The sequence below is a fragment of the Papio anubis genome, chromosome 15 (assembly GCF_008728515.1).
Source record: "Papio anubis isolate 15944 chromosome 15, Panubis1.0, whole genome shotgun sequence".
NCBI classification, from domain to species: Eukaryota; Metazoa; Chordata; class Mammalia; order Primates; family Cercopithecidae; genus Papio; species Papio anubis.
The window spans coordinates 79,661,470-79,684,807 of record NC_044990.1 but is presented as its reverse complement, the minus strand read 5'-3'; the positions used below and the strand labels follow the sequence as shown (position 1 = coordinate 79,684,807).

General features: G+C 38.1%; 1 protein-coding gene across 6 annotated transcripts in view; it reads left to right on the top strand.

The window, feature by feature from the left end:
- Positions 1-23,338, top strand: part of NALCN (sodium leak channel, non-selective) — a 342,682-nt gene that overhangs the window by 130,563 nt on the left and 188,781 nt on the right. For all 6 annotated transcript variants that reach the window (XM_021929744.2, XM_003914045.4, XM_009192178.4 and 3 more), the window contains one exon: positions 18,392-18,523. In XM_021929744.2, coding sequence (XP_021785436.1) covers positions 18,392-18,523 — 132 coding nt within the window. The remainder of the gene's footprint in view (positions 1-18,391; positions 18,524-23,338) is intronic.

Sequence of the window (23,338 nt, the reverse complement as noted above, 5' to 3'; positions counted from 1 at the left end):
ATGCTGCTAATATAAAACTACAACTACCTTTACTCCTACTATCACTACTAATAGTATTAACAATGACAATGATTATAGTACTAGCTTCTTACCTAAAAAGCACTTTTATTGACATTATTTTTTAATCCATCAACTGATATTTACTGAGTTACCAACTATGTGCTAGACACTGAGATAGCCCGGACAGAAACAAGCACAGGCTCCACACTCATAGAGCTTACAGTGTGCTCGAGGGTGAAAGGAAAAAAAGGGAGCATTGAGCTAGCAGTCACAAGAGTGACATGGGTTTTGAAATAAGTAATACAAGATGCAATGAGGATATATAAATTGGGGTCCTCTTTGAGAGGTCAGGGAAGGTTTTAATGGGTCATCTTAAAACCAAAACTATGAGTAATCCCAACATTTTGGGAGGCTGAGGCAGGCAGATCACCTGAGGTCAGGAGTTTGGGACCAGCCTGGCCAACATGGTGAAACCCCATCTCTACTAAAAATACAAAAATTAGCCAGACATTGCTAATTTAATAGCACGCCTGTAGTCCCAGCTACTTGGGAGGCTGAGGCACAAGAATCACTTAAACCTGGGAGGTGGAGGTTGCAGTGAGCTGAGATTGTGCCATGGCACTGCAGCCTGCGTGACAGAGTGAGACTGTCAAAAAACAAAAAAAAAGAGAGAGAATGGGGAAAAGAATGGCTAAGGATGAGGTTTACTACAACACTGTGATGTAGAAAGACTGACATGCCTGGTCAGCCATTTATAGGAGACAGTGGTGACTCAGAGGACATAGTGATGTCTCCTGAAGTTACATTCAACCAAAGGGAGAACCCAAGACTAGTGGCTGGGTCTTCTGGTTCTTAGTCACATGCTTTATACAGCTGAAAAAAATATGCAAGAAATCGTAAGTTTGTGGTAGAGAAATAAGCTATCGGGGCTACTCTGAGTGCCAAATCAGAGTTGTATGGGATCAAGGGCTTTAAAATCTATTAGATCCTTGTTAATAGATGCCTCAAGGTGGCAATATGAAATTAGGAGGCAAGTCAGCCTCCTTATCACAAAGATTTGAGAATAGCAAGGAATTAATGACAAGGTGAAGTGTGATGACAAAACCGAGCAAGGAGATAGTAAAATAAAGATTGGAATGGAGTGGGGAATAGATGTCGGGCTTGAAGTGTATAGATGTGGCATCTCAGAGACCCCTATATGAGATATGTGTTATGAATATAGCAGCATGCTTATGACATCTTATGAATGTGACTCGTATGCTTAGAAACGGGGGGGAAAGGGATCAGGTAATTCAGTATGATGCAAGTTTCATTCAACTCAACTTCATGTGTTTAACCCTCAATAAAGCTTTCCAGAGGCAGCAATGAAGAGTGCATGGAAGAAAAGTGGGATGGCCAAGAAGTTGTCTATTTGTACTGAGCAGGAGCTGTGATTAGAGAGAGAATACATTTCCATGTCTAAGAAAAAAATATTAATTAATTAATTAATTAAAAGAATTAAGTAAAAATATATTGAAGATAAAATAGTCAAGAAATACTTGATGGCTTTTACTAATGATAAATGGCATCTAAAACTGGGTAACAGGAAAATTTTCATCTGAACCTTCCACTCCGTGGCTTGGACTATCATGGTATCTTACCCTCAAAGAGGAACAGGGGCATATACCACTTCTTTTTATTTTTAAAACAAGCAAAATATGAACATGTTCTCATAAAAAATTGATACTGAAATAAAATTAAAAGGAAGAGTTTACTTGAAATCGTCTTTCAACGTATCCTTCCTCATTCTTCTTCCAGTAGGTAACTTGGAGATTAATGTTGAGTCGATTCTTCTCAGACTCCTGCATTTATGCATTTTATCTCACATGAAAAAGCATTTCTGCCTCCAGGAAGCACTGACATTTTCACAGAATGCTGCTTCTTCCTACACCACTCCCTTCTCACTCATCCTTCAGAACTCAGCTCAAACATCACTTTCTTATCCTCAAAAACATAAGCCAGGTACCTCTGTTACATGTTTTCATATCATCCTACACTTTTCTTTTACGTCTATCATAATTTTAATAAAATAAAATAAATTAAGGGTATAATTAGTTGTTTGATGTCTGTTTCTCCAACCAGGAGAAATTCCATTACTTTAGAGACCATACCAGTCGTGGTCACTACTGGAACTATGCCTTAGACATGAGAGATGATCAATTATGTTTATTAACTGAGAACAAGTCTAGTGAAAGAAGGAGCCAGTACCTTCTTGGCTTATGAAAGTACTTATTTGACCTCTCACTTAGAAGCCGCTCTGTTTATCCTCCTGGTCTTGTCTCCAAGAACTAGAAATTGAATAGACTGTGGCAATAACACCCTTTTCCATACATAACAGTTATTTCTATATGCATGTCGTTGGAGTCTAAAGCAAGCAGTGCACTTGGAGTTTGCTTCCAGAAAGTGCCTCGCAGAGGTTGTAGGGTTTTGGATATCTCTGGATACTTTTGCCAGGATGTCTCCTCTAATCTGTGGTGGCAGAGCCTTGGCAGGACATAACCCTGATTTCTGTCATGTCTCACCTCTTTCAGAAGTCTTTTCATCTTGTAAGCATATAAGATAAATTTGTCTTATGTTTAGAAAAATCGTGTTAGGAATAGCATCATTGAAAAGAACCCAAACTAATTTTTTTTTTTTTTTTTTTTTTTTTTTTTTTGAGACAGAGTCTCACTCTGTTGCCTAGGCTGGAATGCAGTTGCACAATCTTGGCTCACTGCAACCTCTGCCTCCCAGGTTCAAGTGATTCTCCTGAATCAGTCCTCAGAGTAGCTGGGACTACAGGCACGCGCCACCACGCCCAGCTAATTTTTGTATTTTTAGTAGAGACTGGGTTTCACCATATTGGTCAGGCTGGTCTTGAACTCCTGACCTTGTGATCCATCCACCCCGACCTCCCAAAGTGCTGGGATTACAAGTGTGAGCCATCATGCCTGACTGGACCCAAACTAATTCTGTGTTAACAAGAAGATAGAGTTTATTGGAATGAAACATTCGAATGGCTGTATTTAAATGGAATTTGTAATTTTGAAAGTGTTGAAATAAATTAGAAAAAATGAAGTATCAATAATATCTGAGAGATAGCAAACTGATGTTTGAGTTCCCAGTTAACTACTAGGAGCTGTTGATTTTGTTCAAAGTGGGACTTTGTTTTTAAATTTCACCCCAAAGTTTAAAAACCAGAGTATTTTACGTAAAAACCCACATGTCCTACCCATCTTGTAAAACAGAATGATCTGGCAACAAAGAGCTCTCATTTCCACCTGGCTGGAGTTGGCCAGAGCTGGGTGGTGGCTGCCACATTAGCAGAGGCAAAGAGGCTTTATCGTGCCTCAGTTTCCCAACTCTCCGTATTGTCTCCACAGCACTAGAAGTGAGTGTTTTACTTACCCATGAATTCATACATTTATTTTTCTAAGAGTAGGGAAACATTTCTCTTTGTCCGTGACTCTATCGTGCAGAAATAAATAAAAGTAATAAATTCATAGATATATAAATGTATAAAGATACACAAATGTGTGGATGAATGAATAAAGAATAGATACAAGGTATTTTAAAAGCACCCTGTGATTACAGAAAACAATGAGAAATGAACCTGGTATTTTAAGGAAAAAGGTTATTCCGATGTGTTAAATATGTAACCCTAAGCCTAGTTTTCTCATTATGTTACTTGCTAGGTCTCAGGAGGCACTTGGTTGAGTGACTCATGGAATAAATGAAAATAATGTAACTTTAGATCACAAAGATTATATAATAACAAGTAGTCCACACATTTCGGTGATTCTAAAATAGTATTTTCATGTATTTTATGTTTTTAACATTTTAAAACTTTAAAATCATTACTCAGCATAATTGGAAGCTGACTCAAATTCTCTTATAAATGAAATGTACTAAAAAAATCAAAACTTCCTTCATTGATATTATGTATTATACTTTTCACCTTATTTTCTACTCTCTGAATCCTCATCCAGTTACTAGAAGTAATTAGGTAATTTAATAAAACAAGATTGATTAAGGTAGCTTAATCTTCCTCACCATTACTAAATTAAATACATGATGTAACCGATACTTCTGTGATGCTGAGTTTTTTACATGTAATAATTTATTCTCTCTTTCTCCCTCTCTATGTGTATGTATATATACACAAACATATATATACACACACGTTTATATATATACATATATGTGTGTGTGTGTGTATGTGTATGTACATATATATAGAAACATTGCTGGCATAAACCTATTAGAATTTTATGTATTTCAATGGGCAGAGATTCAGATCACACATTAGCAACTATTTTTAAATTGTTTTCCTACATTCCCACATGTGCACATACATATTTTACATTATATCAAATATTTCCATTATTATGGTATTTGTTTCCTTTTTTCAAATATTGGTTATGGAGATAGTCAAATGAATTAGGGCACATAAAACATCTTCTCACTCTTCTACAGAAAAAAATAGGCTCTATTGAGTCATTTGTAGAGGAAAATATGGGTATCTTTGGTTTGCAGTTGGAAACCACAAATTTATTTTGTGTTCTGAGACACAAATTATCATTACAATCATAGCTATAATTATAATTAGAATAGGAACCGTATGCAGGCATGCAAGGAAAAGATTCAATTTGGTGCCCTTAAAGTGATCTTTCTGTTTTTTTAATAAGTGAAAATGCACACACTTGTAAATTTAATTGCAAGACCACAAGTTTGGAGCAGGAAGACTAGCAGAAAGGTATAGTTAGCTTGCTCAGTTATGTGTGGTGAGCTCTGTCATGCTACTTGTTAAAATTTTTCGTTAACCAACTTTGTAATATTAATTTGGCCAGGACATTTCTCATGTTTATCCAGTTATTAATGAAATTTATACCATGCTTAATAAGGCTAAGTTTAATAAGATGCTGAGCATGGCAAATGTGTGCAATTCCTAATAAATTTATCCTCATGTTAAAATGAGTAAGTGAATGTCCTAGAACCCCTGGAAAACCCCCTCCCATCCTCTGTCATGCCTGCAGTGTCTTTCTGGCTGTTTCTCATCTCTGTGCATTGCTGATATGCTCATCACTTACTTAGGGGCCCCTCGTTCCTGTTCCTTCTTTTTTTTTTTTTTTTTTTTTTTGAGAAGGAGTCTCACTCTGTTATCAGGCTGGAGTGCAATGGTATGATCTCAGCTCACTGCAACCTCCGCCTCCCAAGTTCAAGCGATTCCCCTGCCTCAGCCTCCTAAGTAGGTGAGACTACAGGTGCCCACCATCACGCCCAGCTAATTGTTTGTATTTTAGTAGAGACTGGGTTTCACCATGTTGGCCAGGATGATCTCCATCTCCTGACCTCATGATTCACCTGCTTTTTCCTGTTTTTGATCCATACTGTGGGGACAAGATGACTGGTGGTGAAAAAGAAAAGCCTAGGGACATAGATAAGCCAAGCCCCGTACCTGGTTTCTTTTCCTTTTTGTGCTGCAACTGCCTAAATGCACATCTCCCAACATGACCTCCTCGCCTCTCCCTCCTGCCTCCCCAGCTACAGGTGTCCTTATCTTCACTTGATGCATAAACACCCAATACAACATCTTGTTTTGAGACTACACGATATTGTAGTCTGTTAAAGATAAGACTCTGGAAACATATTTCAGCTACACTACTTACTAGTGGCAGGCGATAGGACATGTTTACGGAAAATGGGGATGAGAATATGTCTTTCCTGGGTTTGTGAGAATTAGTGAGTATTTATGACTTAGTAAAGAATTGTTTGATTGGAAGGAACAGACCATCTGCTCAAAGGGAACATTTATTGCAAGTGTCATTCAGCCTTTCTCTGCCTGTCTCTCACTCTTGTTTGAGCCACATGATTTCTGTCTGTGAGCCTGCCTCTGTTTTCTCACCTTGAACACTGGCTTTATTCTGTTTTGTTTGTTTTGAATTTTTTATCTCCTTGCATATTACCCAAGTATGACTGGTTGTGACTGAGTTTAATGACCTCCCAATGAAAAGCCCTAATGAGACTCCCCAGAAAACACCCGAAGCTGAAGGTGCACTGGGAGAAAATGAAGTTGCGTGGGGGGCATAAGAAACGGGAGGCATGGCCGGGAGCAGCAGGTCAGGAGAGTGCAAATGGAAGGAAGCAGCAGGTCTACTTAAGCAAAGTATTGGATTTTCCTGTAGAGCAAACCCAAAGTTGTTTGAAACCTCCCTTTTTAATCCCCTCTGAAAGCCTTGCCCCATCTCTGCTGGAACCACTACTCAACCACCCTCCTTAACTTCATGGAATGGGTGGAGAGAGGACACAGCGCTTTGGTCATACTAAGTAGTGAGACTTGACTGCAGTACTTATAACTCAGCGATCATTTTTCCCGTTAAATTTTTCAATCTTACAGGACTTGAGAAGTTTATTAAGGGCTAAAGAAATAGGCTATTACAGTCTCACCTGAAGCTCAAATCATGCTGTATAAGATAGTTTCTTTAGAGAAACACCACATAGTTGCTATACACTTACAAATGGACAATTTGTAAATTGGTGCTATTTTACAATATAATATTAAGATCTACAAACTTACACATACACACACACCTCACACGTACATACACACAGTGACACACAATCACACACAGACATACATATGCACACATGCACACACATGGCTACACACATGGCTACACACACATACACGCTCACACATGCTCGCACACACCTCACAATGCACACTCATAAACAGTGACACACAGTGACACACACACACACTCATGCATGCACACAGACATGCATACACACGCTTATACAAACTCACACACACATACCTCACACATACAAACGGTGACACAGTGACACACAGACACACACATGTGATGCACACATACACATGCATAAACACTTGTACACACTCATGCATGCTCACACACGTACCTCACACACGCACATACGCTCACACATACAGGCGCACACACACATTCATTTTCAATGTCTCAGGGGAATATAAAACAATGACTTGGAGGAAAAGTTTGTAGGAAAAAGTAAATATAAAAATGGTTATGCTATAATTACCTGGAATAAATATTAAAACCAGGAAAAATACAATAGCTAAATGTGGAAAGGGGTAGCTAAAATGCTACTTGAAAAAGGCCTATTGTAATTTTGAAGCCAGTGGCCAAATAAACTAAACAGAGGGGGCAATTGATAAATCCTCAGTTCGAAATATCCCATATATATTTATTTAATTATATATTCAATATGTATCTAATATATCCTGATTATATTTCAAATAATAATTATATTTAGAATGGACACCAGATGACCAGGCATATTATAATAAAAAATAAGATTGAAATATTCGTGTTATTTTTATTTATTTATCTGTCTTACTGGCAATTAAATGGTTTTGCTTCTTTGATTTTTAAACCTCATTGGAAGAAATATTCAGAACATTTTAAGATTATTTGCGTGCCAAGTTATCTCAAACTAAATTCCTGTCTCATATTATATTTTCATCTTCCAGTTTGAATCAGTCTTGTGACTCTTGAATGTTTACAATTATATTAATTAGGAGACATGTATGCCAAGACATGTATGCTAATGTATGCCAAGAATTTATAAAATGTCCACTGGAGACAAATTATTATTGTTGAATCTACTATGAATCCAGCCTTGCAGGAAGTGAGTACTGAAGTTCAGGAATACCAGACTAAAATATACATATATATATGTGTATATATACATATGTGTATATATACATATATATCTGTATATATACATATGAGCTTTTTCTACTCTTTCTGGACACCAGGGAACATGAAAGAAAGGTATTGTGGAATAACTAATATTTTTGATTTTTATTACCCATGTCCAGCCAAGTAAGCAAAGTCAACACTTTATTGTTGAAAAGCCAAGATTTTAGCATTTTTATTCTTAATTTTTCTTCCAAGTCAATAATGAAGTCATGCAGGGGTATTGAGTTATTAATCCATAAATTATAGGTTAGTTAATTGAAAGATTTTTGTACATGTCATCATTTACTTTTCCTTTCTCCTACTAATCCATAAATGTAGGCCACAAAGTGTGAGGAAACCAGGGGATTTTAAGTAGTGTTCTATACGATAGTTTAAATTGTGAATATCCATTATGGCATTGTACTGTAGGAAATACATGTTGTCCTAAATTGAAGCTTTCATAAAGACAATTTCCCGTATTTTAAATCAGTTCAAGACAGATGATTTTATTGGACAGGATATAGGAAAAGTTCTATTTTAAATATTTCTTACTTTAACTGATATATTCAGATCTCTATAGTCTTAGTGACAGTATCCCAATGCCCAGAAATGGCTTTTGTGTGCTCCTAGTTCTTAGAAAGGCATCATAGTTATGTGACTGCCATGGCATTGTGATTCATAAGGAGTCTCTAAACAGCAGAAAAGGACTATATATAATATATATGACCCAGACTAGAGTAACAAAGTGAAACACCTTAGAAAAGCCCATAAAATAGTTTCCCCTTCCCACAAGGGTTATTATTTATGACCAATGTATGAGTTTTCAAATACCCTACAGCAGACTCAGAGATGCCATAAGAGCTGGGGGAGCTGAGTGGTGAACAATCAAGTTGAAGTCCAAGAGTCCTGACTGTTAGCATTTGCTGCTTTCCATGATGTAAATGCTCCCACCATGGCCAATTTCAAGTCACCAACATGACATCAGTAAACATGAAGGTGGAGAGAGACGCGATTGCAGCTCCAGCACACCACAGCTGGGGAAAGCTGCACTCCCACTTCAGTCAGAGATAGCATATATATACATACATGTCATACATGTCTATGTAAACACGTTGCAAAATTTTGTTTGCAAAAAGTGGAATTTTTGATGCCTCCATCCAAAGAACCTATTTTCCAACATCACTGTAGAGGGGAAGAGAGAGGGAGAGTTTTGAGAAGGCACAACCCTTTCTCAAAGCAACACATCCAAAGTGATGCATCACTTCCATTTCTGTTCTGGTGGTGAGAACCAATCACATTGCTCCACTTTAGTAATAATAAGCTGAGTGATGCACATGAGCTATACAGCAGGAAGAGGAAACCATCTTGGTAGGTATAATAGCTTTTGCTAAACAACAAGGCACCCTAAAATTTAATGGCCTGGACAGACACTAACTTTTGCTCATGAATTTGTGGATCAGTTGAACAGCCCTGCTAGTCTGAGCCAATCTCAGCTGACTACATCTAAGCTCACGCCTGCCTCTGCGGTCAGCCACTCATCAGCTGGCATCTCTGATTTTGGGTGTGGCTCGCTGTTAATTGAAATGAAGAGAATGGGAGGGCCCATGGCCACCTGGCCACCATGAAACAGGCTAGGCTGCAGGGTTGATGTGGTCGCTCGGGGTTCCAAGAGCAGCAAGAGTAAGTTCTGACACACAAGTATTTTCCAAGTCTCTGCTTACCTCACCTTTGCTACCATCTCACTGACCAAAACAAGTCACATGGCTGAGTCTGGAGTCAGTGTGGAGGATACTGCCAAGGATATGTGGACACAGGGAGGCAAATTCAATTGGAGGCTACTGGATTTTTTCACACAGGCTAAGAGGAATTTGAAAATCACTGGTTTGGCATCATAATCGATCCTGCTTAGCGGTGATTTCTTTCACACCAGCCATTCGTGGTGCATTTTTCCTTCTTGTTAAAATCTAGTTTGTGTTGTAAAGTCAAGAGGAGCTGGTAATTGAAAAAAATAACATCCACATTTGTTTGTTGATTTGTAATTTGACATCTAACTTTACTCTTACAGAGTAGAGTGAAAGCTATACTCACATGGCCTAGAGATAAAGGGTCTGTTCAGGATTCCCTTACTCAGCTCTTCATTCCAAGAAAGAGAGCCAGCCACTGATAGGGCGTGGCAGCTGACAGGTTGTCCACTGATATCATACACTCTTGGTACCTTTGTGGAGATTGACTTGTGGATTCCCTTCTGTCCTGACTCTCTAAAGACACATCAGGAACAGACAGATGGGAAAGGCAGTCTTAAGGACATCCACTGGTTCCGTTTTTGGTGTTGATATAAGTGTTACCTTTTTAATATAAATTCTTTGTGTTAGACAGAATAATTGTGTATATTGATAGTAGAAGTAATGAATATCCAGATGTGTTCTAAAGAAGGGAAGCAAAAGATGTCCCACTTGCAAATGGGAGATTTATTTTAGGTTTTATGCATTTGGTCTTTTACATTGTGTCCTTGTTCTTATGTTCATGGCTCATATGCAGGATGGTTTCTGAGAATTTCATCGTGTAATTGCATTGTTCTCCAAATACGTTTATTTTGAAATCCAATTAAAACACAACTTTTAGTACATGGCTGATGCAGTATTCAGTGGCGGAGACTTGGTTTTACTAAGGTGAGTTATTTTACTCACTCAAGTAGCAATTTAAAGACAAATTTTATTTCTGAGCTGTACTATTAATTATCCTAATTTATATTTATTGCAACCTCTAAGACCACTATTTTGTCTCTTTGTCTACAGTCTTCAGAATCTTTAAGTTATTGTTTCATAGGAAAAAATCCTGGAGAAATTTAATAGAAAGAGCTTTTATGAAGTACTTGAGCATTTATACCACAAAATAAGATAGGATAGCTTTAGATCATTTTGAAAGTTTATTAATTTTCACAGTCCCTTTCAAGATTGCTCATCTCTTCCACCTGATTTCTCATGTTACACCTTCAGACCTTCCCTGTAAGCAACTGACTGCATCTCTACTTTTAAATCCTTATAGTGTTTTCCAAGACTGAAATTTGAGAGTTACAGAGCACACTGTGTCCACTACAGGCTAGACTCTACACTAAACTCACTTATTTTCATTTTACAGCCAAAAGATGTAGATGTCATCATACTCGTTTCCTCTATGAGAAAACTGAGTCATAGAGAGGTTAAATCCTGCACAGAGACAAGATTTAAACTCAGCTCGTCCTGTCTTCCAAATTGACATTCATTAAACCATGGCAATCTTAAATATTTCTGTGAAGAACAGATTGTCTTCAGCTTTCAGATGTAGGGTTCATGTACTTATACCTTCTATCCAACCACAAATACTTGGTGAGGAAGCTGCTGTCACTCTTTTTTAATATATAGAGCGATGTTGACCAATGAATTTTGACTGCCTGATACAAGGCAAGGGACTACCTGGTTTAGGCTCAAAATGTCTAAGATGTTTCTATCTCTGTGGGCCTAGAAATCTACTTAGACTTTCTGAGCCTGTTTCTCCATATGTAAAGGGGGATGCAAAAGTATCTACCTCACAGAGTTGCTGAGGATTAAAGATGTTATTACATGAGCAAGCAACATGCTTAGAATGAATCTTGGCACAAACCAAGCACTCCAGAAAACAGTAGCTCTTATTTCAATAATCTATCCTGTTGGTGTCCATTTTAATTGCATGAGGAGCCCTCCCCATGTTTGGCTTAAACTTCCACAGTCTCCTGGAAGATTTGCTTTCACGGCAGGACTCAGAATCAATGTGGGAAAAAGTGACCTTTCTTGTTCTTCTGCTTGAGGTTGGACTCAGTCCCGTTGTTCCAGACTCATTGTCTCATGACACTTTCTGACACAAAGCAAGATGAAAGCGTTGGTTGCTATTACAAGTTTTTTATCTGTAGCTGTCAACGTTACAGAGACCCCTCACTGGCAAGTCACCTTGCATGGAACCCTATGGTCAGGTACCATTTTGTAGCCCTGGGCACTTTTATACAATTGTGTTTCATAGAAGGTGATTTGAGCTGGTGTACAGGACGATTTGAGCTGGTGTCTGTCAAAATCGTTGTTAGTTTCCTGTTGCTGCTGTAACAAATAACCACAAATTCAGTGACTTAAAACCACACACATGTATTCTCTTAGAACTCTGCAGTTAGAAGTCCAAATGGACTTCATTAGGCTAAACACAAGGTATCAGCAAGGCTGCATTGCTTTTGGAGACTCTGGGGAAGAAATGACTTCCTTGCCTTTTTCACCTCCTAGAGGCCACCTGCATTTACGTTTCTTAACTTTGTGAGAGTCTGTAATGGTGTCTTTATAATGCCTACAAATGGTTGCAAAACTAACACATGCTTTTGTTTTTATGAAGCCAAATGGATTTCGTTGATTTTTGACCATGGAGTTGGGGTACGGGGACAAGGTTGGCAGCCATTTTTGTGTTGGTGTAGTCCAACATATTACATTCCAGCCAGTATCTGTGGTATTCTGTTCTAGTCATTATAGACTTTTAGAATCATGAAACTGTGAAGCTGTAAATAATCTTATAGATCACCCAGTACAGCCTGCTATTAAGGAGTATCCTCTACAGTAGTGCTTCTAAAAATTCAGTGTGCCCACATATCACCCGGGAACCACGTTAAAGATACAGATTCCGATTCAGCAGGCCTGTAATGGGGCCTGAGATCCTGCATTCTTTTTTTTTTTTTTTTTTTTGAGACAGAGTCTTGCTCTGTCGCCCAGGCTGGAGTGCAGTGGCTGGATCTCAGCTCACTGCAAGCTCCACCTCCCGAGTTTACACCATTCTCCTGCCTCAGCCTCCCGAGTAGCTGGGACTACAGGAGCCCGCCACCTCGCCCGGCTAGTTTTTTGTATTTTTTTAGTAGAAACGGGGTTTCACCGTGTTAGCCAGGATGATCTCGATCTCCTGATCTCGCAATCCGCCCGTCTCGACCTCCCAAAGTGCTGCGATTACAGGTTTGAGCCAATGTGCCCGGCCTGATCCTGCATTCTTAATAAGCTTCCAGGATGCTGCTGGTCCAGGGACCACACTTTGAGTAACAATGCTCTAAAGCATTCCTGACAGATAATGCTGCCTCGGGGATTAATCTAGTACAGATTCTTTGTATTTCGAAAATTCCAACTGTCATATACACAGATAAGTAATTCTTGGATCAAAGCCAATCTAAAAACATATCCAAAACTCCTCTGCTTTTAAAAAATGTAAACCAAAATGACATTGCAATTAAAGGAAACTTTAAAAAATTGAATGTGTATGTAGTCTGAAGGACCTTATATTAAAATATACAAGTAAAAAAGAATATGCATACACATATGTGAATACACATATTTAGAGATGTATGTGTTTATCTGTCTACACAGATAGGTAGAGGGATACGTCATGCATCCATATTAAATAATGCAATTGTGAAGACTTCAAGTCATGTAATATTTTGTGGCACTGACTCAACTTTAACATTTTCCTTTATATTATTTTATATTAGAAAATAAAAAATTGAAAAGTACCAATTTGGACTTTCCTGTATATACAAGCATAAATCTAAATGTAATGTCATCAGCCTTTTTACATTAAAGAAACTGACACCCAGTTTCAAGCACTGGCTGAATTGAATTGAGTTGAAGTGGGCCATGCCACTAGCTCTAACTTTAACGCTGGAGTTACTGATTTTAATATTTAAATGTAGGTACTGCACATATTTATCACCTTAATTCTTATTTAATATTTGAAAGTTACTGCTTTGGAGAAAGTCAGCTAAACAATGGTGATTATAGTGTATCAAAATCCATTGTAAGTGATTATTTTAATAACTCTGAACCAACAGGGACACGTAGACATTCAGACAAAAAATAACCTAATTATAATGACAGCACCAAAGTGAAGCTGTGACAGTTACAACACCAATTTAAAAGTTTCTTGACAGCCATGGCTAAAAGCTTTGTTTGGATCTTTTAGTAATAACAGTTTACTTAAGACATAAATCCACAGTTAAGGAAAATAGAAAAAGAAAGTTGTGGCTTTTCTGCCATGCAGATGAAAATGGAAATCAGCAGAAATGTTTTTAATAGAACATTATGCTGAAAGGAGTATAGAAAAGGAATAATAGTTATGGAATTTAACTCTCACAATGCAAGAAAGACTAAATAACAATAAAAATTTTAATGCGCATAGAAGCGTGCCAGATAATTTGCCTATCTGTGTGATGAAGGTCAATCATTCCTGCAAGTAAATTGATGTGCATATAAACATGTTGATCGGCAGCTCTAGAATTTGATTTTGTATCACCTGTAAAATAAAGTCAAAGGCAAATGAATATGCATCAATAGCCACGGTGACAGGAAGCCTTAATAAAAATCTACTTTCCCAATGTCACTGGCGTGTCTCAAATTATTAGATCCTTGTCAATGTTTCTTACCTCACTAGATTCTGGGCTTTGATATGCCACATAATTAATTCTTCGACCTCGGGTAATTAATTTCTCATTCCTGAACAGAAAAAATGCTTGATTCACGAAATTGCATTCCTTTTTTCTGTAAACCTTTGTAGAATATTTGTAAGTGTAATCACCATTCTAAGCCCTTTACAAATATTGACTCATTTAAAATTAGTAACAACTCTTTGGAGTAGGTACTATTTTCTCCACTTTATCAATGAGAAAACAGAGGTTTAAGTAACTTCCCTGGGGCCACAGTGCCAGTAAGTGGTGGAGTCTCAGCTTCAGGCAGTTTGGCCCAGAGCCCATGCTGTAGGATAAGGACGACTCCATGAAACACATACATAGAGTCATAGAGACATTGGCAGTGCTCAGAGGAGGCAGTTCTTGTTCTCTTAACCTATTTTAAGGCTGTACTTTAGCTAGGCTCTTTGAGTTGCAAGGACTAAAGGATTCTCAGGTCAGATCAGATAGTAAGGGCATATGTTCATAAATACCCAGAAGAAATGAAACTCAGAAAGAGGATGTGTGGTGGTACTAGTCCCTGGGCAGATGTGGCTCAGCGGTGTGTTGTTTGCACTCAGTTCCTTCCCATAGGTCTGCTTCTGTCTCCTCTTTCTGCTGCCCAGGGCTTTCAGCCTCCACTCTCTCCGTGTAAGTATTCTCTACCCCACAGTGGGCAGTGGGCCCCAGAATGGACTTTAAATAGACTAGGGTAAGAGCCTGATTCTGTTGTGTACTTGCTGTGTGACCTTGGAAAAATGACTTAGTCTCTCTGAACTGTGTGAAATGTGAGTAACATATCTCAACATATAGAGCTATGGTGGATATTAAAGTAGATAAAACAAATAAAATATGAATAATATGGATTATGACCAAGTGGGATTTATCCCTGGGATACAACGATGATTTAGCATATGGAAATAAATCAATGTGATACAGCCTATCAACAGAATGAAGGATAAAAACTATATGATCATTTCAATTCATACTAAAAAAGCATTTGGCAAAATTCTACATCTCTTCATGGTAAAACCCGTCAACAAAACTGGGGATAGAAAAAACATGTCAACATAATAAAAGCCATATATGACAGACCCACAGCTAGTATCATACTCAATGGGGAAAAACTGAAAGCCTTCCCTCTAATATCTGGAACGTGACAAGGATGCCACTATCACCTCTGTTATTCAACATAGTACTGGAAGTCCTAGCTAGAAAAATAGAACAAGAGAAAGATATAAAGGGCATCCAAATTGGAAAGGAAGAAGTCAAATTATCCTTGTTTGCAAATGACACGATCTTACATTTGGAAAAACCTAAAGACTCCACAAGGAAACTATTAGAACTGATGAACAAATTCAGTAATGTTGCAGGATACAAAATCAACATACAAAAATTAGTAGTATTTCTATAAGCCAACAGCAAACAATGTTAAAAAGAAATCAAGAAAGTAATCCCATTTATGGTAGCTACAAATAAAATAAAATTCCTTGCAATTAACAAAAAAATTGAAAGATCTCTATAATGAACACTATAAAACAATGATGAAAGAAAACAAAGAGGACACCAAAAATGGAAAAATATTCCATGTTCATGGATTGGAAGAATCAATATTGTTAAAATGTTCATACTACCCAAAGCAGTCTACAGATGCAATTAAATCCTTATCAAAATACCAATGATATTCTTCACAGAAATAGAAAAAAATTCTAAAATTATATGAAACCACAGAAGAGCCAAAGCTATCCTAAGCAAAATGAACAAAGCTGGGGGAATCACATGACCTGACTTCAATTTATAATTCAAAGCTATAGTAACCAAAACGCCATGGTACCTCCATAAAAACAGACACAGAGACCAATGTAACAGAAGAGAGAACCCAGAAAGAAATCCACACACCTACAGTGAACTCCTTTTTAACAAAGATGCCAAGAACATACACTGGGGAAAAGACAGTTTCTTCAAAAAATGGTCCTGGACATCCATATGCAGAAGAATGAAACTAAACCTCTATCTCTGTCAATCAAATCAAAATCGGTTAAAGGCTTAAAGCTAAGACCTCGAACTATGAAACTACTATAAGAAAACACTGGGGAAAATCTCCAGGATATTGGACTGGGCAAGGATTTTATGAGCAATACCCCCATAAGCGCAGGCAACCACAGCAAAAATGGACAAATGGGATTACATCGAGTTACAAAGCTTCTGCACAGCAAAAAATACAATTAACCAAGTGAAGAGACAACACACAGAATTCAAGAAAATATTTGCAAATTACCACTCTGACAAAGTATTAATAACCAGAATATATAAGGACCTCAAATGACTCTATAGGAAAGATCTAATAATCTGATCAAAAGATGGGCAAAAGATTTGAACAGACATTTCTCAAAAGAAGACATGCAAATGACACAAACAGGCATATGAAAAGGTGATCAACATCACTGATCATCAGAGAAATGCAATTGAAAACTACAATAAGACATCGTGTCACCCCAGTTAAAATGGTTTATATTCACAAGTCAGGCAATAATAAATACTGGTGAGGATGCAGAGAAAAGGGAACCCTTGTACACTGTTGGTGGGAATGTAAATTAGCACAACCACTATGGAGAACAGTTTCCTCAAAAAACTAAAAATTGAGCTGCTGTAATTTCGCAATCCCACTGCTGGGCATACACCCAAGGAAATAAGTATATCTAAGAGAAATCTTCACTCCCATGTTTGCTGCAGCACTGTTTACAATAGCCAAGATTTGGAAGCAACCTAAGTGTCCATCAACAGATGAATGGATGAAGAAAATACAGTACATATGCATAATGGAGTACTATTCAACCATAATAAAGAACGAGATCCAGTCATTTGTAACAACGTGGATGGAACTGGAGATCATTATGTTAAGCGAAGTAAGCCAGGCACAGAAAGACACACATCACATGTTCTCACTTATTTGTGGGATCACAAAATCAATGTCATCAAACTCATGGACAGAGAGAGTAGAGGATGGTTGCCAGAGGCTGGGATGGGTACTCGGGGGCTGGGGGGAAGTAGGGATGTTTAATAGGAACAAAAAAAATAGAAAGGATAAACAAGACCTACTATTTGATAGCACAATAGGGTGACTGCAGTCAATAATAATAATTGTACATTTTAAAATAACTTAAAGAGTGTAATGTAATTGTTTCTAACTCAAAGGATACATCATTCTCCATGATGTGCTTATTCCACATTGCTTGTCTGTATCAAAACATCTTATGTACTCCATACAAAAAATATATATATATATGTATATACACACACACACACACACACACACACACACACACACACTGTGTACCCACAAATATTTTAATGTGAATAATATGGCCTGGAACATAGTAGCCATTTAATATATGATAATCTTTATAATAATACTCATTAGTTTTTAATGTTTAATTATCTCTCTCTTAACGTAGGCAGTAGACAGACTTGGACCAGACTTGGGTTCCAGTATTGAGTCTGTCTTCAATCCCTGTGTGACAGTGGGAAAGTTATTTAGCTTCTTTGAGCCTCAGTTTCCTTATTAGAATGCGTTCCTAGGGCTGTTATGAGTTAATTTATGTAAAGCACCTAGAAAAACTCCACCTAGATAGCAAGTACAATGTAGATGTCAGTTACTAGAAGTTGTAGTAAAATTTTCAACAAATATTTTTGGAAGTAATAAGTAAAAAAACAAATCTTAGGTTTCTCCTACTTCTCCCGTTGTATAATAATCATCTCTAAAATGTTTTTATCCACAGTATTCTCCCTTAACACAGAATAAAGTAATACTTGTTTTGTGTTACTAGCTTTTTAAAAGCCATTTATCCATACAGTCAGAATTAAGGATAAATACTACCCAATCAACCGATTAAAAAATTAAGATGCAAGCTATACACAAATTAAGTGATACTTATTTTCCATGTTTAGTCAAAAGTCTCTGAAACCATCTTCCTAGTCATTGTTTAGCTGTCTGAAAGAAAGGTTCTCTTGCCTGCCCAGTTCAGCAGTACGGCACATGGATGGCTTTATCTTGGAAGTTCTGTTTTGCAGAGCAGCACATCACCAATGTGCTGTCAGCCAAGGCCTAGGCCCGTCCATTACATTTAATCATGAGGTTTATTTCTTTGTTAAGAGTCTGTCTGTTTTGCCCCCTCAGAAAATGATGCGATCATCGGTTTTCCACATGTTCATCCTGAGCATGGTGACCGTCGACGTGATCGTGGCGGCTAGCAACTACTACAAAGGAGAGAACTTCAGGAGGCAGTACGACGAGTTCTACCTAGCGGAGGTAAGCAGCTCTGCGCCGGGAAGATCGCTGGGCAGCGAGCAGGTGAACCGCGGACCAGTGCCTCTTAGAGATGCGAAAGTGAAGTGTAGCCTGTTCATTACTTGACTTTCACCCAAGCTGAATCGTTGTCTGCTTCTTAAGTGGTTCCTCTGGTCATGGTGTGGCTTGATGCATTTCCTGTTGCTGTGGGCCTGAGTCATTTTCCTCACAGTATTTCACGTTGCCAAGGTAACCCTTTTTCCCTGGGCCTTTCTCTAGGATCTTGCTGTTTTCGTATCCACCTCTTATTATCTCTCCCTTTCTCAGCTTACATTAGTTTGTTTTCTACTAAGTACAAGCAGGCACAGGTTCAGAAGATCATAAACAAGCAGGTCAGCTCAACAATACCTAGAAGGGGGCTGGAAGGAAATATAGAGAGATGATAATGATAATTACTGCTCTAGAAATGGGTGTTACAACCTACATTGAAAACATCAATTAAAGGTAGGTTTCATGATTAAATAAGTAAGCATCTCCTTAGCACTCTACATATCATATTAGAGTTTTGGAATAGTACTTCCTATTGATAAAGTAATTTAGTTAATACCTGATTCTTAAAATATTTTAATTTTTATTTCTTTCAATAAGCATTTTGCATTTATAATAAAACACTTTAATAATTTTCCAAGATCTTTGTTTTTTTCAATGTAAAAAGTTACCTAAACTATATCTCAGAATTCAATGGTTGCATATTTATGAAAAAATTGATTGACAACATAGAAACCCATTCATCGTGTGAGTGAGGTATACATATACAGTTGTACAATGCTTCAATAAATCCAACCTATGAAAAAGTAAACTGAAAAAGCAGAAAAGTCACAATTTGATTATTTCATATTACCAAAGCATTTTTCACATAAAAAAAATCAATTTGTCATATAATTAAGTGTTATTAGATTCCTAGAATTCTCTCAGTACATTTAAAAACATATTTGATTAATAAAAGTTTAGTCTACCCACACACAAACTTTTCTGAAAAAGAATTGATTGCATGTACCTATTGAGTGTAGACATCTATGTGGATATCAAGAAACTTGTAAGTAGTCACTTCTGAGTTCTCCTCTTCATGGAAGTGTATCTCCTGAAACAAAAACTTTTACTGGCCTACAGTCTCTGTGATGCAACATTGGCCCAATAGCTACCTGGTATATGGAGCTTACAATCTAGCAAAAAAAAAAAGTAAACCATAAGAGTTTTGTGCTATGGAGAACTAATGACAGGGGCTGATGAAGAAATTATATCCAGCCCAGCCTCTGAAAAATAGGTATAATTTTGCTGAAAATCAAGCACACAATGAATGGATTGTCATTAAAAGCAGAGAGGTCAGGTATGGTGGCTCACGCCTGTAATCCCAGCACTTTGGGAGGTCTAGGCGGGCGGATCACAAGGTCAGGAGTTCGGGACCAGCCTGGCCAACATGGTGAAACCCCATCTCTACTAAAAATACAAAAAATTAGCCACATGTAGTGTTGGACGCCTGTAATCCCGGCTACTCTGGAGGCTGAGGCAGGAGAATCACTTGAACCTGGGAGGCGGTGGTTGCAGTGAGCCGATATCACACCACTGAATTCCAGTCCGGCCAACAGAGTGAGACTCCATCTCAAAAAAAAAAAAAAAAAAAAAAGCAGAGAGAAACCTGGACTGATACTAATATTTGCAGGTAAATTTCTAACACAGGGAAAGAACAATGAGGGAAGCCTCATCAAGTTATTTCTTTTTTTCCCAGGAAGTCAGAAGCAAGGTCTGCATCTGGCCAGATAATAAGATAATGCAGTGGAAAGCTGGAGAAGAAAGGGGAGAGGGAAGAGGTGCCTGGGGATAGGCAAAAAATTAACAATACAGCAAATGCAATATTAAAGATCCATTTAGGACTACAAATTTATAGTGACACCAAGACAGATCTGCAACTTTTTAGCCCTGTATAAGAAGAGGGAAAAGCAACATTTAAATCAATCCAGCTTTAGGGTTTTTTTTTTTTTCAGGCTGGGGGAACTGAGAAACAAGGGGAAAAGATGGATTGCTGGCAATGATGGCAATGATGACCCTGTGGTCTCTGTTGGATGTGGATTGGAGGAGTGAAGGTGAAGGATCAATGGTCTCTATATGGTTAAAGAACAGGTACCACCAAAGTGATGGAATAATAGAACTAGAAAAGGTTGTGATCAGAGAGTGGAGTCCAGGATTTTACCATTCCGTAGTAATTCTGAGTAATGAAATACAAAATCTAGGGTGTCACATGGATGTCAGTGACTTAAACACACTGATGGAGTCAAGGAAGAAATGGAAAGGACTGTTGAAGCTAAGGCACTGGCTGAGTCTTCACATGGATACTGAAGTCACTCAGAGCGAGGCCAGTTCTTGGAGAGAAGAGTGGAGTCAGGGAGCAAAGTCACGGGGAATGAGCAAGTGACTGACGAACAGATTGACAGAAGGACAGAAGGCAACACAGGGAGAGTGGGTGCCTTCTGTCCTTCTGTTGGTGAATTCATACATTCCATGAGATATGTTTTAACCTCATGGAATGCATTGCAAAGGAGTATCAAGGAGTAATGGTTGGGGCACATCTTCCTTGTCCACATATTTTACTAGAAAGGGCTGGAAAGGGCTGCAGGGGCAACTCATGCATTTGGGAGAGAATCAGTTGAGGCACAGACAGAAAGTAGATTCTGGGAACAAAGACTGAGAATGTAGAGGAAATTATTTAACATAGAAGAGACTCAAAGATTACTTCAAGACTCTGAGGAGGGAGAGGTAGGAAGATCGATGAGATGGAAGAATGATACAAGAGTAATGGCACCAGTAGGTAAAGAGCTGCTGACAAAAATGCCAGGGAACAAAAGCAAAAATGACCACAAGAGATTACAATTATGCTAATCTCTCTGGGAGGAGGAATCTGCATCTGCTCCTAAGGGAATCCTGACATTAGAGATTACAATAACATTGCTTTTGTGGTCTAGCCCAGGGTAGGCAGGTGGTCACACTAAACCAATCCTGGAGCATAAGTGAAGAGGCCCTCCACACTGGCAACAGCAAGGGATGGAATTCTTTAGTAAATTTTACCTAACATTTTCACATACAAAATTGATCCTTTCCTAATGTATTTATGTATGGTAGATGATTTATCCTCATACTGTAAGAAATTCCAACAAAATGTCAAATAATTGAATACTGTAGAGTTGACTGGTTATTATTCAAGTGTATTGTAGAGTCTAGGAGTAGTTGGTAAATCCTTGTCTTTTTTCTCTTTTATATAATATTAAAACTAAAAACAACCCCAACAACAGACAGACAGGACTGGATGGTGGAATTCAGTGTATATTATGTGTCCAATAATTGTTGTCCCTGACAATAATAAGAAGAAAAGGGGTGAGAGGAAACTTTGAGCGGTGGTGGATATGTCAACGGCATTGATGGTAATAGTTTCACGGGGGTACGCTTATTCCCAAATTTATCACACTGGTTTACGTGAATGCAGCTTTTTACATGTCATTCATTCTTAACAAAGTGGCAAATCAGTTAACCAGCTAACAACTAACTCTTTGAAATCCTGGAAAAAATAAATAAATAAATAAACTAGGTAGTGGTGGTTTTGTTCACTTAAACAACCAGATAGACCCCATCAGTTTACTCTTGAACTACTTAAGCATTCTGAATTTGTTCCACTCTAGGTTTTGGGGGTTTTGGTGGTTTTTTTGTTGTTGTTTCCTCCTCCTTCCTCCTCCTCCTCCTCTTCTTCTTCTTCCTCCTCCTCCTCCTCCTTCTTCTTGTTGTTCTTCTTCTTCCTTCCTCTTCCTCTTCCTTCTACTCCTCCTCTCCCTCCTCTCCCCTCCTCCTCCCTCCTCCTCCTCCTCCTCCCTCCTCCTCCTCCTCCTCTCCTCCTCCCCTCCCTCCTCCTCCTCCTCTTCTTCTTCCTTCTTCTTCTTCTTCTTCTTCTTTCTTCTTTTCTTCTTCTTCTTCTTCTTCTTCTTCTTCTTCTTTCTTCTTCTTCTTCTTCTTCTTCTTCTTCTCTCTTCTTTTTTTTTTGAGACAGTCCCACCCTGTCACTCAGGCTGGAGTGTAGTGGCACCATCTCGGCTCACTGTGACCTCTGCCTCCCGAGTTCCAGTGGTTCTCTTGCCTCAGCCTCTCAAGTAGCTGGGATAACAGGCACACCCAGCTAATTTTTATATTTTTAGTAGAGATGGGGTTTCACCATATTGGTCAGGCTGGTCTTGAACTCCTAGGCTCAAGCGATCCACCCATCTCAACCTTCCAGAGTGTTGGAATTACAGGCATGAGCCACCACTCCCGGCCTTTCCACTCTGTTTTTTATTTTGTGTGTTTGGCTTTCCCCAAGTATGTTTGGTTTTAATTAAAATTACATTGCCATTTCTCTTTGTATTAGAAACTTATACATGAGACAAAGTTATTTGTTTCCAATGAGTGTGAAAAAGTCAATTTAATTAAGCTTACTTTTTCATAATATATTCTATTTTTATAAGGTTTATAAAAATGGCTTGAGTTTAGGCCAGGGGTCGGCAAACTCTTGCAGACCCAGATAGTAAACGTTTTGCCTTTTGTAGACCACCCTCTCTCTGTCTCAACTACTCAACTCTGCAATTGTACAAAAGTGAGTGTGGTCTCAGAATGGTTGTTTTCCAATAAAATTTTATTTACAAAAATGGATCTTGGTTTAAGCTATAGAAACAGAGAGCATGTCAGCTAACACTCTCATATTAAAGTCAAATATTTTAACATTGACAACAATAAAGCTACCATTTTTTGGAGGGCCCATTA